The sequence below is a fragment of the Dipodomys merriami genome, unplaced genomic scaffold (genome assembly GCF_024711535.1).
Source record: "Dipodomys merriami isolate MVZ:Mamm:240054 unplaced genomic scaffold, mDipMer1.0.p SCAF_980, whole genome shotgun sequence".
Classification (NCBI taxonomy): Eukaryota; Metazoa; Chordata; class Mammalia; order Rodentia; family Heteromyidae; genus Dipodomys; species Dipodomys merriami.
In genome coordinates, this window is record NW_027206602.1 from 288,854 (window position 1) to 305,301 (window position 16,448).

Here is a 16,448-nt window from a genome sequence, read left to right on the forward strand (position 1 = left end):
AAGAACACAAAAATGGAGTGAAGAGAAAACAAAGGCAGGGGGTTCAGGACTTAACCCCAGCTGAGAGAGAGAGAACATCATTGTGGCTCAGAGGGCGAATGCTTGCCTGGCAGTTACAAGACCCTGGATTCAATACTCATCTGTAAGGACCAAATGAAATAGCCCAGACAAGACTAGGTGATAGGTGCTTCCAGAAAAGACAAGAGCAACGGGTAAGAGGAAAACACTGCCTTGATGTTCTGTAATATGTTCCCTCAAGAAGCTCAAACTCTTCGCACAAGTACACTAGGCTGCCTAGGTCACCACCACAATGCCATCCTCTCTAGAAACCATCTACCCATGGTAGATACCACCTTGGTATCTTTGCCTGGAAACCCATTGACATTCAAGAAATCATGAATGATTATTAGAGTTCTGTCATTTTGAAACTGATGGGAAAATGAATGTGTTATGTGTCCGGAACACATATTATCACCACCATCACATGTGCACATGCATGCGCGCGCACACTCTCTCTCTCTCTCTCTCTCTCCCTCTCTCTCTCTCTCTCTCCAACTCAAGTCCTGAACTTTTGACCTGGTTGCAGCTGAGCTGAGCCCCCTCCCGGGTCCACCAGGGCACCTGCTCCAGGGCTGGCTGACAAGAGTGCTGGCAGGCAATGGCCGCAAGGCTACAACAGCACAAAGCAGCCAGCCTGCAGCAGAGGCCTTTATAGAAAGAGCCAGGCAGCTTCACATCTCCCTCCCTACTGCTCCAAAACATGCTTCTTTAATGATTCCCCAAGAAAGGAATAAAACCTAACATCTGTTTCCCAGGTTTACTGACCTGTACAACCGCTGACAGCATGCAAATCTGGAAGCCTCGCAACTTCCTTCAATTTCTCTAAATGTGAATACTGAAGAGTTTGAATGGGAGGGAGGGGATCACTGTTTTGTGGTGTAGAGCCAGGGACACTCCTCGGTGTGCACCAGTCCCCCACCCCCAAGGACATCTCATGTTGGCATCTGGGGATGTAAATTACAGGGATGTAAATTCTGTCTTGCTTAATTTTGTGGAACACTATCAGGACAGCCTAAAATACAACTGGGCGGCTCAGTACAAGCAACCATCTGCCCTATGACCAGGTGAGGCTCAGGGCTAGATTCCTGGTGTGCTAAGGGTCCAGAATGAGGACTGGCCAAGCACAAGAAACACGCATGTGCAGCGCAGAGACGCGAGGGTGGGAGGGCGCCGCCAGGCAACTGGGTTTCCATCTAGCTGTGTGACACCCTTTCTTTCAGGGCTCCCATAGCACATGCACCATTCTGCCACATGCCCTGTCCCTGAGCTCACTCTGAAAAGGAACCACAACTGGACTGCAGGTCATCTCTCTGCCATTGAGTCTGGGTTTCAGATGGCTCATCCGTGCAAGAATTTTATGTTAGATGAACTCTAGGTATTTCACAGACCCAAAATTCCGTGATTTTAGGAGTGTTTTTGAGCATGCATAACAAGCATGGTGGCGAACCCTGGTCAGGATCTGTACCACCAAGTAACGATCTACCAAATGAAACCTACAAATCCATCCTCGGCGCATCTGAACTAGGGATTTCTTCTTTCTGTCAATGTCCAAATTACTTTTAAAATAGCTTCTGAGGCTTAAAGATTAACCTTTCCCTCAATTAGACCTAAAATTGTGAGGAATTCTGGAGGATAAATGTCTTAAAACTATCTTTTGCCCTTCTTTCACTCTTCTTTGTTCTGTTGTATTTGAGATCCTCGTACATAGAACCACAAATAAAACCCAGGTCTAGTTTGTGGCTTGCCTATCCTCCATGCTGCAACCTCATGTATGAAACTGAGACCTCTTCAGAGAGCGGTGTCACCCACCCTCATATATTTTCATTTTTCACTGGGTGCTGTTCATTGCTTTTTTGTTGTTCCGTCTTCATATTAGCCTCTAGCAAACACTAGTCCACATCTGTCGAAAACATGGGCTCAGTGTCTTTCTCAGTAGTTCTTACTGTTAAAAGAGCAATGGTCTAGGCCGAGGAGGTGGCTCAGTGGTAGAGTGCCTGCCTAGCATGCATGAAGCCCTGGGTTTGATTTCTCAGTACCACATACACAGAAAAGGCCAAAAATGGCTCTGTGTCTCAAGTAGCAGAGAGCGGCTCAGGGACAGAGCCCAGGCCCTGAGATCAAGGCCTAGGACTGGCAAAAAAAAAAAAAAAAAAAAGGAACAGGCTCAGGATCTTTGTGATTCTTTCCTCAGCAATGCTATTTGGGGCCAGATACACCTTTTAGTGAGGAGCAGCACCATAAATTAAACTACAGTGACTAAGGGATGGGCCTCGCTCTGTGTGCCCGGCTGGGCTTTATTTCTTACAACCCGTTGACAGACTTCATCCAGGATTTACTGATTTGCTTATTATCTGGCTCACTCCACGAAAAAGAAGGCAGTTATTTTTGTGTTGTGTTTACAAGTTTCACACCAGCACCTACTCGACCTGCCTAACACACAAAGGATGCTTTATAAATATTTGCTGAAAGAAACATCAACTCTCCCCGCTATAATCCTAGCTACTCAGGAGTCAGAGGTCTGAAGATCACAGTTCAAAGCCAGCCCAGGCAGGGAAGTCCATGAGACTTTTATTTTTGCCAGTCCTGGGACTTGAACTCAGGGTCTGGACACTGTCCCTGAACTTCTTTGGCACAAGGCTAGCGCTCTACCACTTAAGCCACAGAACCACTTCCAGCTTTTCTGTGTGTGGTACTGAGGAGGTGAACCAGGGCTTCATGCATGCTGGGCGAGCACTGTACCACTAAGCCACATTCCCAGCCCCTCCATGAAACTCTGATCTCCAAGGAACCACCAGAAAACCTGAAGTGGTGCTGTGGCTCAAGTGGTAAAAAATGCTCACCTTGAGCTGAAGAGCTCAGAGACAGTGCCCCAGGTCCTGAGTTCAAGCCCCAAGACTAACCACCACAACAACAACCAAAGAAATAGGAACTCAGCTGGATGCTGGTGGCTCATGCTTATCATCCTAGTTATTCAGAAATCTAAGAACTGAGGATGGCAGTTCAAAGCTAGCCTCAGGCAGGAGAGTCCAGGAGTCCTTTTTTTTAAAAATCAATTGTGAAGCTTCTAAACTCTGGGCCTCCCACACTGTCTTGATCTTTTTTGCCTAAGGCTAGAGCTCTACCATTCTGGTTTTCTGGTGGTTCACTGGAGGTAAGAGTCTCCCAGACTTTCCTGCCTGGGCTAGTTTCAAACTTTGATCCTCAGATCTTAACCTCCTGAGTATTACAGGTGTGAGCCACTAGCACCTTGTGGAAGATAGCTAGCCTTGAGCAAATGAGCTCAGGGATAGGGGGACAGGAGAGAGGGGAGGGGTCAGGGAGATGAGGGGAGGGAGAGATGAGGGGAGGGGAGGGAGGAAGAGAATGAGAGAGAATGAGAGAGAGAGAGAGAGAGAGAGAGAGACAGAGAGACAGAGAGACAGAGAGACAGAGAGAGAGAGAGCCCATGCAAGAGAGAGAAGAAAAGAAGAAACATGATCTTGCCCCTGTACTCAGTTTCAGTAGAAGGCTTAAAAAAGATCTTCTGGCCAGGTACTGGTGGCTCATGCCTATAATCCTAGCTACCCATGAGGCTAAGGCCTGAGAATAATGGTTCAAAGCCAGCCAGGACAGGGAAGTCTGTGAGACCCATCTCCAATTAACTACCAAAAACCATGAAGTAGAGCTGTGCTCAAGTGGTGGCGTGCCAGCTGTGGCCAAAGACTAAGGGACAGTGCTCAAGCTCCAGTACCAGCATACACAAAAGAACAAAGGAAAGAAAGGGAAGAGAGGGGGAGAGAGGAAGGAAGGGAAGGAGGGAGGGAGGGAAGAGAGAGGGAGGGGAAAGAGGAAAGAGAGGAGAAAGACAGAGACAAGACAGGACAGGACACCTGGGCTCTGGTAGTTCATGCCTGCAATCCTAGCTACAAAGCAGGCTGAGATCTGAGGATCATAGTTCAAAGTCAGCCCAGGCAGGAAAGTCTGTGAGGCTCAGGTGTTACAGCACCAGCCTTGAGCAAGAAAAGCTCAAAGATAGTACCCAGCACCAATACAAAAACAAAGGCCAGTATGTTTCAATTAAAATAGTTTCCTGGGAGTGTAGTTCAACAGTACAACACCTGCCTGTCTAGTACACTAGAGACCTTCTTTCTTGATCCCTAGTCCTGCCAGGAAAAAAAAAAAATACATGTTTCCTCACTCAGTCCACTACATCTAGTCATCATGAAATGAATACCCTAATCAGGGCTAACTTATTATTTCCTGTAGTTGAGGCCTCTTAAACCTTTGATTGAAGAACCTCCTTCAGAATTGATTAAAATGTTAAACCACAAACACACTGCCAGCAGATTGTGTATAAGTATACGAACTCAAAAATCTACCACCCATCCTTTGGCACCATGTTTAGGAACTGTTGATTGTATTTTTAAGTTCCTCCTAACCTTTAGTCTTTTGGGGGGGGGGAAGGGAGGAGCCAGGTTGGGGCTTGAACTCAAGAGCCTGGGCACTGTCCCTGAGCAGCTTTTGCTCTCTACCACTTGAGCCACAACACTACTTCTGGCTTTTTCTGTGTATGTGGAACTGAGGAGTGGAACCTAGAACTTCATGCACACTAGGCAAGCACTCTACCACTTAGCCACATTCAGTACTTATTTTAATGTGTAAATTCATGGCTTGTGCTCCCAGTAAGGAGTTAATCCAAGGAAACACCAAGTATAACATTCAAGACTCAGCATATTATACCCAGGTGATCATGCGGGTTAGGTAAGGGACTTTAAACCACATAAAACCACAATCAGAGCCCAACACCAACCAGTGACTCACAAATATAACCCTTAGTTACTCAAGAAGCTGCCGGCTGAGAATCAAGGTTACAAGCTAACCAGACACACCAGCAGAAAAGTTCAAGAGACTTTTATCTCCAATTCACCAGCTCCACAGATAGAAAGCCAGCCATGAACAAAAAAGCCTAGTAAGATTCAAGGCCCAGACTTCAAGCCACAGTACTAACCAAAAAAGAAGAAAGAACTAGAAAGAGACACAGCAAAGCTAAAGATTAGGTTCTCAAAGGCAAGAAGCTCATTAAAAGATACAAGAAAGCAATCAATTAATTTTCATTATCCTGCTACCATAAGAACTACATAAATGATTCTACATGAACATTTCCAGTTCCCTCGGATCAGACCACTGAAAAATCTCCCTTATCAAGTAAGGCACTAGTTTCTGAGAAGACTACTTGGTTAGGGGAAAGTGCTAAATCTCTGAAGAAGAGACCAATTAACTTTTCTCTTTGGAGTCAACAAAACTTAGCCAACCTAACCACTAAAATATTAAGCAATTACATGCTAGATTAAATAGAATACAAGCTGGGCAACAAGCTAGGTGGCTCACGCCTATAATCCTAGCTCCTCAGAAGAATGAGATTTGAGGATCACAGTTTGAAGCCAGCCTAAGCAGAGAAGTCTATGCAACTCTTATCACCAATTAACCACCCCAAAATCAGAAGTAGAGCTGTGGCTCAAAGTGGTAGAGCACTAGCTTTGAGCACAAAAGCTCAGGGATAGCACCCAAGCCCCATGAACAAAAAATAAACAAACAATTGTGGCTCTGAGCTACTTTTTTCTTTTTCTGGTCGGTCTTGGGGCTTGAATTCTGGGCATGGGCGCTGTCCCTCAGCTCTTTAGCTCTAGCCAGCGCTCTACCACTTGTTCCACAGTTCCAGTTTTCTGGTGGTACACTGAAGGTAAGAGTCTCAGGGACTATCATGCCAGGACTGTCTTTGAATCGACATCCACAAATCTCAGCCTCCAGAGTAGCTAGGATTACAGACATGAACCACCAGCACCCTGCTCTGAACTACTTATTAACTGCCAATCTTCTGACAGGACAGTTATGAGCCTAACTAATATTATCTACTTCTATATAAAGCACATAGTAGGTACTTAATGATGCCAATGATTTAATTCAGTGTCACTAATCCACTGTCTTAACCACCCGAATACTTCAGTCTCCTCTGAAAAAATCCCTACTATATGACACAAATACATTGTGAATATATTTAGAAACTTATAAATATGCAATAAGCTACAATGTTACAAGTTCTTAATCTCATGGCTGATAGTGGGTTATTTCAAATTTTTACGTTTTTTTGCTATAATATTCAAGCTTTATATATAATTTTATGCAATTGTATGTGTGCCCATACTGGGACTTGAACTCAAGGCCCAGGCAATTATCCCTAACCTTCTTTTGCTTGAGGTCAGGACTCTTTATTACTTGAGTCGAAGCTCTACTTCTAGCCTCTGCCCCCCTTTTCTAAAATAGTTTATTGGAGATAAGAGTTGCACGGACTTTCTACCCCAGCTGGCTTTGAATCACTATCCTCAGATCTTGGCCTCTTGAGTAGCTAGGATTACAGGCGTGAGCCACTACCACCTGGCAATTTTATGTTATTATTTTTTAAACCACAGTTAAACAATGTAAAGGATCATTAACCGCACACTCACAGATTTCTGGACTGATGATTACAAACACTTTATTTAGGGCACAGAAACATTGAAGTCCTTAGATATATCTCCAAGCCAGGTGCTGGTGGCTCACGCCTGTAATCTTAGCTATTTAGGAGGCTGAGATCTGAGGATCACAGTTCAAAGCCAACCTGAGCAGAAAAGTCTCTGAGACTCTTATCTCCAATTAACCACCAGAAAACAGTAAGTGGTGCTGTGGCTCAATGTGGTAGAGCGCTAGCCTTTAACACAGGGGCAGCACCCAGTCCCACAGTTCAAAGCCCCATGATCAACCAAAAAAAAAAAAAAATCTCCAAATGATAAGAGGCTAAGGAGTTTAATGGTAGAAGCCTTGCTAGCATGAGACCATGTGTCCAATCTCCCAGCTCCCAGCACCAGGAAAAAAAAAAAGTATGTTGCCTTTCCTGAAGAAATCCTCTATATTCAAGGCTGAAGTAAAAATATTTTTAGCATGCCAATATAAAAACATCAGCCCTTCAGGGCTGGGAAGGTGGCTCAGTGGTAGAGCGCTTGCCTTGCATGCCTGAGGCCCTGGGTTCTATTCCTCAGCACCACATAAGCAAAAAGAAAAAAGCCGGGAGTGGCACTGTGGCTCAAGTGGTAGAGCGCTAGCCTTGAGCTGAAGAGCTGAGGGACAGCACCTAGGCCCAGAGTTCAGGCCCCACGACCGGACCCCAAAAAAAAAAAAAAAAAAGAATCCTTGAGGATTCTACAAATCCAAATGTTCAGCCAGGTGGTGATCAAGAGTTAAAAAGAGAGGAAGAGATCTGTCCCACAGGTGAAAACTGGCTTCCTTTAAAATAAAATAAAACAAAACAAAACACAGGCTGGGAAGTTGGCTCAGTGGTAGAGCGCTTGCCTACCATGCATGAAGCCCTGGGTTCAACTCCTCGGTTCCACATACACAGGAAAAGCCAGAAGTGGCGCTGTGGCTCCAGTGGTAGACTCTTTTCTCCTATAACCATGCCAGGCTGGCATGTTAGCTACTCTGGAGGCTGAGATCTGAGGATTCTGGTTAAAAGCTAATCAGGGCATGAAAAAGTCTGTAGGACTCTTACCTCCAATTAACCACCAAAAAGCCTGAAGGTGAGCCTTGACTCAAGTGGCAGAGTGCTAGCCTTGAGCACAAAAGTTCAGGGACAGCACCAAGGCCCTGAATTCAAACCACAAGAATGACACCACAAAAATTTTAAAGCCAGCCTGGAGGCAGAGCTCAAATGTTGGAGCTCCAGCAGTGAGCAAGGAAATTGAGAGGCTGTGAGTTCAAGCCCCCATTAGAGAAGAAATGATATCCAACTTCTACCTGGTATTATTCACCATTTCTATCTTTTTTTTTTTTTTTTTTGGGGGGGGGTCTGGTCGTGGGGCCTGAACTCTGGGCCTGGCTGCTGTCCCTCAGCTCTTCAGCTCAAGGCTAGCGCTCTACCACTTGAGCCACAGCACCACTTTGGCTTTTTTCTTTTTGCTTATGTGGTGCTGAGGAATCGAACCCAGGGCCTCAGGCATGCAAGGCAAGTGCTCTACCACTGAGCCACCTTCCCAGCCCACCATTTCTATCTTTTCAAGTTGCTGTACATTACCACTGTAGGGCCTAGGACCTAACCTAGGAATCTTTTCTTTTTTTCTTTGCCAGTTCTGGGCTTGAACTCAGGGCCTGAGCACTGTCCCTGAGCTTCTTTTTGCTCAAGACTTAGCACTCTACCATTTGAGCCAAAGCACCACTTCCGGCTTTTTCTGTTTTATGTGGTGCTGAAGAATTGAACACAGGACTTCATGTATTCTAGGCAAGCACTCTACTACTAAACCACATTCCCAGCCAGATTTTTTTTCTTAAACAGTCAGGCCAATAAACTATTTGATATTTTTTAATTACCTAAGAAAAATGAAAATCAATTATACTGAATCAAAACTGATTAGTGTCCTCAGTTCTTCACAGTTGAGTCAAGTTTGGTAGACAACTAATTCAACATTTCTCAACTTTTGAAAATTTTTTTTTTACTTAAAACATAGCCATATCGCCCATCATCCTAGCTCCTCACGTGGCTGAGATCTGAGGATCATGGTTTGAAGCAGCCTGCTCAGAAAAGTCTGTGAGAAGAGTCTTATCTCCAATAAATACCAAAAGTCAGAAATGGAGCTGTGGCTTAGGGGTAGAATACAAGCCTTGAGCCCCCCCCCAAAAAAGCAGCAGCTCAGGGGTGTGCGTACACATGCACACGTGCACACACGTACACGCACACACACAAAGGGGGGCATATCAAAATAAATACACATGATCTACGATAGAGATACAAGAACCAGAGCGTTAAGTAAGTAGGTTACCTAACGTCTCCAAAGAAAAAGATGTGTGAAGAATACTTACAGGGCGTACATGTTGGAATCTAAATAGGTATCTGAGGTGTTTTTCAAATTGCATATATTTTAAGTGAAAAGAAAAAAGTTATTCCCAAGGAAGACTAGAATTAGAAGACAGTCACTTCGGGTGTCTGCACCAGTCACTGTGTAAGCTACAATCACTTCTCATTTCTCCTTTAAATATACTTGACCTCTTCAAACAATCTGCGTTTCTCTTTAGGAAGTGAGCCCGCTAAAACTCAGAAGCCACACACGTGTAGGACCCAGGACAAATCATTCCCAGGCTGCTGGGAGCATGGCTGTCTTCAGGCTGAAATGAGCCGACCTCTCCTTTTCCATCCACAAAATGGGGTAAACGGGGGACCCGGGGACCCGGGCCGTTTCCCCCCAAAGGCTCTCCTGACGCAGCGTCCTCGCCAAGGTCCCTTGGAGCCCAAGGAGGGGGTACTGGGTGCTGGGCCCGGAGGCCTCCACGGAGAGACGCAGCCCTGATTCGCTGGCCGTCGTCGGGGTGTTTTTTTTTCTGCTGACCCACTAAGGAAATTCAGAACATTCATCCAACCATCCATCCCTCCTGCGGACTTCAGGCTCGCGAGCCTCGGCTGCCCGGATTCTAGTGATGGGGCTCCCACCGAGAAGAGGGAAAGTCGTTAGGTACCACAGCCCCCTTCCCCTCTCCCCCTCCTTCCTCCTCCTCCCCCTCTTCTTCCTCCCCCCCCTTCCCCCTCCGCTAGAGGCAGCCCGCATCGCATTGTCCCGCGCTCCGCGGGAGCTCCAGCCGCTGGCGCCTGGAACCCCGCTTCTCCCGGCCGGAGCTCGCCTCCCCGGCCCCGGGAGCGCGGCTTCCCACGCCGGGCCGGGCGCAGAGCCGGGGGGGGGGGGAGGGGGAAACATCAACACAACAACATCAACAACACAACAACAGGACAACACAACAACCACCACAACACAAAAGCCGTGCAAGTTTCCAGCCCCGCGCCCTCCCCACCGACCCCCCCCCCCCGGGGCCGGACTGGGCCGGGCGCGGCGGGAAGACGTGGCGCCAGACTTTCCCCGAGGCCCCGGGAGCCCCCCCCCCCGTCCGGAGTTGGCGGCTGGGCGCCGCCGCCTCGCTGGGGAGGGACGAGCTCCCGGCGGCCCTGGCCCGGCCCCGAGGAAGCTCGCGGCGCCTCCCGCCCGCCCGCCAGGCTCCCTGGCGGCCCTGACAAAAGCAAGCTCGACCCCTGACCGCAAGCGGGCGCCCCGCCAGACGTACCGGCGGTACGGGGAGCGCCGCCCGGACTCGCCGGCGGCCCCGGCCCCGGCCCCCTCCCTCACGACACCGTCCTGACCTCCAGCCCGGCCCCGCCGCTCACCTCGATCTCGAAGTCCGGCAGGCAGCAGGCGGTGCAGAAGAGCGAGCAGAAGTGCGCGATGGCCGGCACCTCCCACCAGGAGCGGAGCTCGCCCAGCCCCGTGGCGCCGCGCTCCTCCGGGCACATTGCCGCGCCAGCCCACGCCCGCTCGCTCGCTCGCTCGGCGGCCGGGCGGGCGCCGCGGCTGGGCCGGTCGAGCCCGCGCGCCGCCGGCTCCGGCTCCTGCCCCGCGGCGGCGCCTCAGCGCCTCGCGCCGGCTCCCGCCGCGGCGCCCGCGGCTCCGTGCGACCTGTGGCTGAGGTGCGCGGCTCGGCTGGCCGGGGGGTGCGGGCGGCGGCGACGGCGGCGGGGCCGAGTCTTCGAGGCAGCCGCGGCTTGGGCTGTCGGCAGGGTCCGCGCTCGCCCTGTCCCGCGGCGGCGCTGCGGCCGCCCCTGGTCCCCCGCACAACATAATCCACTCAGCGCCCGGGAAAACAGATGGGGGTCGGGGCCGCCACGCGGAGGGGCGAGGTCTGCGCGCCACAACAACAACCCCACCAACCCCAGGCGCAGCCGACGCTGCGCCTGCGCGGCGCGTGCGAGAGAGCGAGCAGGGGCGGAGGGGAGGAAGGGGCAGGGCCTGAGCAGGTCCCCATTCCCCCTCCCTCCCCGGCGGCGACCCCGAGGGTCGTCCGGGTGCGCCGGCTCTCGCCAGGCCCCGCGGGGTCTCCCAGCTCCTCCCTTGGCCCCCGGCCGCGCACGTGTGGGAGGGAGCGCTCCCAGGCCCGCGCCGGCCCCTGGACGGCGGGGTCCTGCCGAAAACAGCAAGGAGTCAGACCCGGCCCCGACGCCTGGGGTCGGGGGCCGCAGCGCCCACTGGGCCTGACCGCTGCCCGGCCCCGGCCTCTGCTTGGGCGCGCTCGCACCGCCCTCCTGCGGGGAAGGCCGGCCCGGCCCGACCCCCCTGGGCCCCGCGAGCCTCTGTGACCAGCGCTGGGAGGGTGGGATTTGAACTCAGGACCTCGTGCTTCCCGGGTGGGGCTCTAGATGCACGCACGCTCACGCGCACCCTCAGGCCCCCCACAGGGTCCTCCATGTGCGCCCCAGCGTGCGAAGGCAATCCTCCTACAAGCGTCCCCTTCCCGCCTACCTCGGATGGTCCCTCAGTGGTAACAGCCACACCACCAACACACGCGTGCGCACACCACGCACAGATCTGCATCTGCACATGTGCACAGTGGTAACAGCCACACCACCAACACACAAATGCGCACACCATGCACAGATCTGCGTCTACACATGTGCACAGTGGTAACAGCCACACCGCCAACACGCGTGTGCACACCTCGCACAGATCTGTGTCAGCACATGGCACAGTGGTAACAGCCACACCACAAACACACGCATGCGCACACCACGCACAGATCTGGGTCTGCACATGTGCACAGTGGTAACAGCCACAGCCACACCACCAACACACACGTGCACACACCACACACAGATCTGTGTCAGCACATGTGCACAGTGGTAACAGCCACACCACCCACACACGCGTGCACACAACAGGCACAGATCTGTGTCAGCACATGGCACAGTGGTAACAGCCACACCACCAACATACGCGTGCGCACACCACGCACAGATCTGGAGTTCACAACTAGATCTTTTAGTGTAGAGAGGATGATTAACTAGGTCGTGAGCTGGAGTGTCTTTGATCTTCCATGCTTCTGCGGGGCAAGAGTGTCAAAAAAGGAATTTTGATGAGACTGTATAAGATGGAGAGAAATGAACTTTAAAATTCCCACAGATACTTAAAGTAATTCTTATGAGAAGTTAGAATTGAAGAGATGTAGGTATTAATGCCTACTGTCAGGAACCATCCCTGCTTAGGTGAAAGGCAAAGGAATATATAAAACACAATTATAGTCTCCAAATCTAGAAAATATTCCAGTTCCTCACCTAATGGTTGAGAAGCAAAGCAGCACAATATATAAATTATTTCAAGAAAATTAAAGAACACAAAGCAGCTATTCCCCTATGGTCAAACAAAACAATATTTGAAACAACCCCAAGAATACTAAAGGCAAATTTTAAGTGTTCAGCTTAAAACTTTCACAGTACTTAGTTGAATAATTTGAGTAAATATTTCTTCTGATATAAAAAGAAAAACTGAAACACAGAAAAACATTTTCCATTGCTAAATATCAGTATTATTTTTAATTAATACATTAGGGAGAAATCATGTATCATAAATTAATTCCTATTTTGATCATTGAAAATCTGTAACAGAATGGGAGAAAATATCTTCATCTTTATATTACGGAATCTTTGGATCTCATTTATGTTTTTGTCTTTTTATTCTTTGACACATTTTAGATGTCCAAGAAATGGAGGAGGTGATTAAGACCTGCCAGGAAGGTCCAGATGAATGTCTGTGTGAAGTAGCAGTCACAAAAAGTAACCCAGTGGAAGAAAGAGTGAGATTGATAACATGTTTATCACAGCATTATTACCATAGTTAAGATGTAGAACCAATCCAGATGCCTCTCAGTAGATGAATGGATCAAGAAAATGTGATACACACACACACACACACACACACACACACACACACACACACAAAGACACACACAATGGAATTCTATGCCTCCATCAGGAAGGACATTGCCCCATTTGTTAGGAAAGGGAAAGACTTGGAAAAAATTATATTAAGTGAAGTAAGCCAGGCCCAAAGAAACATAAATCCCATGGTTTCCCTTATTTGCAATAAAAAAGTATGTCTAGGACAACCAGAAAAAGTCAAAAGCTATGTACATATGACCATATAAGATGATGTTAAGGGAAATGAACCCCAAGACAGGGACACAAAAGGTCTTTTCTTTCTTGCTATTGTTTTTAATGTATTTAAAGTGTACTGTGTGTTTGTTTTTTGTTTGTTTGTTTGTTTCTTTGGTATGTTCCTCCCTCATGGTATAATCCCTGTTTTTACTGTATTTGATTCCAGTGACCTGCATCTTGTATATACACTTTTCTGATCTGGGGAGGAGAAGGGAAAAAATTCTTAAATAAGGATACAGGTTGACCCATTGTAACAATGAGATGTACAAGACACTATGTTGAAAATGAACTTTACAACTTCACCCAGCGGGGAGCCATGGGGGTCGGGGGAGTAATTGTGGAGGTGGGAAGGAAGGGATGATAGAGGAAAAACAAAGTAGGAGTCAACACTGCTTGATAGGAAATGTACTCATTACCTTACTCATGTAACTGTAACCCCTCTGTAGTATTTTTATAATAAAAAATGTATTTAAAGAAAACTACCCTAATAGACTTCAAGACTAGTATAAGAGACATTCCTTCTAAATTGTTTTTCTCCCAATTAGATCATAAGATGTCTTTTTAGCACTGAGTCCCTTCTAAACTGTCATTTCACTCCAACTTTGGATAAGAACTACTGGGACATCACATTCAGGCAACGAAAAAGGCCTCTAGGGACAAAGCTTATTCCAGTGATGAAGAACCATTCAGATTCTAATAGTATGAAAGTAAGCATTGAGACAGGGGATGTTGTCAGATTCCAAATGGAGTCATTTCTGTCATACATTTCAAAAGTAATTAAGCCAAGAGATTGTAAAGAAATGGTTGATAAGCATGGTTTTCTGAAGCTAAAGCTTGTCGACCTTTCAACTAGCCAAAAATCAGAACTTTAGCTTTTTCTATCACCCACTATTTTGATGAGTATCAGAAACCCAGATACCCCCACCTAGGTATGGATACACTCAGCTTCTTACGGACAGGATGGTGGTCCTACCTCTGTTAATATGCCTAAAGATTGCATAAGGCATAAGGACAGAAATGGAAAATACAAATTTTCCCATGTGATTTATAAAATTCTGTCACTTCAGGCAATTTGAAGGCAAGTTTTACGTTCTAGAATTAGGAAGTATGTCCATGAGAAGGCTTTGATTTTGAAAACTGGAAAAGAAGCCATAAAGAACATTTTCCACCTGTTTTCTTCAGGCACAATTTTCTTGCATAGTCAATATATCAGACTGGTATACTTTCAACTTCTTTACAGTAAAAATAAGAAACCTTACATCTTTTCAGACAGAGGATGAGGAGGACTGCAACCCACAACTTCATCTTGGGAGTAACAGAGATTAGAAGAGTAATTGTCCATGAAAAGTTTGTTGTTGTTGTTTAGTTTTGGGTCTTAAACTCAGTGCCTAGACACTGTCCCTGAGCCTATTTGTCCAAGGCTAGCACCCATGAGCATATTTTATTGCTAGTGTCAGGGCCCTGATTCAGTACTAACAAAATTCTGAGTTACAAAATGAGGACACCTGAATACAAGTACCTGAGAATCTTGATTCAGTAATTCTCCTGTTGAGTCTGAGACTGCAGAAGTGGCTCTTATTGATTGGGAGCAATTCCTACATTTCCTTCACTCCCAGAGACTTGCCCTCTCATCATTTGGAGGCTGCTGGACAAGGACTGATTTGCAAGATACTTGAGTCAGGCAAGTTCTATGCCTGCTGTGTGAGCAGAAGGTACAAATTCAGCTAAGACATGAGGTGGAGCCAGAGGGTTTGCTTGGGATTATGTGCAGAAAGTACACAACTAAGGGCAGAAATAAAGAAGGGACAGGAAGTTTATGTACTAGAGGCCCCTCCTGAGGCACTGGATTTAGCCTCTTGGCAAAGACATGAAGGAGCTATGCAAGCCTGTTTGTTCAATCACTGGAAAAGAGGTTCTACACCTAGTGAGGTAGAATGCCTGAGTTGTGATAGTGGACAGTGTGAGAGATGTGGAGTCCCTTACAGTGCTGAGCAGAAATACTTCTGACAGGTAATGTTGGACTCCTGCATAAGAGAGGTGATTCTGAAGACAGCCTTGTGCACTATGTGTTCAATTGAGCAATACAAGTGTGATGGCCACCAACAGCTAGTCCTGTAGGTCATGACCAGGTGAAGGTGCAGGTAAATATGTTTGATAGAGTCAGGGATGAAAGGACTATGACATGGTATAGTACACTGGTGTGGTATAATACAGGAACTATGTGAATGACAAATGCAAATAGGATCCAGGACAACTTCCATTTGAATGGAGACAAAGTCAATTAATAAAACATAGCAACAACAGGACAAATCATGTCCCCTACTAAGGAGGATTGAATCTGTGTTGAGGTCCAAAGCCAAACCCTATGACTAAGTTTCCTACAGAGACCAATTTGTGCTGTTCAGATGAAAAGCTGCTCAGATGAAAAGCCCTTTGATAAATATCATGAAGAAAAGAAACAATGTTTTCCTTTCTAACATTTTATTATTCAACATAAATATATAAGGAATGTAAACTTAAACATTACAAATAAAATTTTATGCCATCCTTATTTACTCATAGTGAATTTACAGTTTCTTATGCTGAACTCTTTTTGACTAGCACTTATGTAAATTTTCTATTTCTCATGAGAATGTAAAAAGTCAGTAACTTAATATTGATTTGATATAATTGAAAACTACAGTCACTTTCATGAAATGAAAGATCACAAATAATCTTACTAATGTATGACTTGTACCAGGAAATTTGGCTTCTCTAAACGTTGAGAATTTTTAGTGGTATTTCATGACTGTGACAACAATTAGTGAATTTCCTATTTTTAAAATGTGCATTTTATTATACTTTCGACTAAGAATCTGTTGAACACATTTCTAAAACACATAACTCTCCAAAAATGAGTTTATGGAAGCATGGATATAATTTTCAAAATATTTAATCCTTAGCTAGGTCAATTTTACACAGAAAATTATATATTTTGAAGGAATATTAGACAATATTTTCATATTAAATAAACATTTTGAAATGGTTACCACCATAAAGCTAACACACTTAACAAAGTACATACTTATATGCATGTGACCAGAACTCAGAAAATTCAAGAATGTATTTTTATTGTAAAAATACTGTACAGAGGTGTTATAGTTACATGAGCAAGGTAATGAGTACATTTCCTATCAAGCATTGTTACCTCCTCCTTTGTTTTTCTCCTACCATCCCTTCCCTCCCACCTCCACAACTACCTCCACCCCCAACCCCCGACCCCCTTCCCTGCTAAAATTGTAAAGTTCATTTTCAACATAGTGTCTTGTACATCTCATTGTTACAATGGGTCAACCTGTATCCCTATTTAATCATTTTG

General features: G+C 46.7%; 1 protein-coding gene across 28 annotated transcripts in view; it reads right to left on the reverse strand.

The window, feature by feature from the left end:
- The window catches only part of LOC138822088 (PC4 and SFRS1-interacting protein-like), a 242,520-nt gene extending 231,096 nt beyond the window's left edge, over positions 1-11,424 (reverse strand). For 8 of the 28 annotated variants that reach the window (XR_011370315.1, XM_070014625.1, XM_070014624.1 and 5 more), the window contains exon 1: positions 10,274-10,496. Coding sequence is in view for 7 of the 28 variants with exons in the window: in XM_070014625.1 (XP_069870726.1) it covers positions 10,274-10,399 (126 nt within the window). In the remaining 21 variants the exon portion in view is untranslated. Of the gene's footprint in view, positions 1-8,925; positions 9,453-10,173; positions 10,204-10,273; positions 10,497-11,402 lie in introns of those variants that run through there. The other 20 variants (XR_011370334.1, XR_011370335.1, XR_011370323.1 and 17 more) reach the window with 10 other exon arrangements.
- Between the last annotated feature and the right edge of the window lie 5,024 nt (positions 11,425-16,448).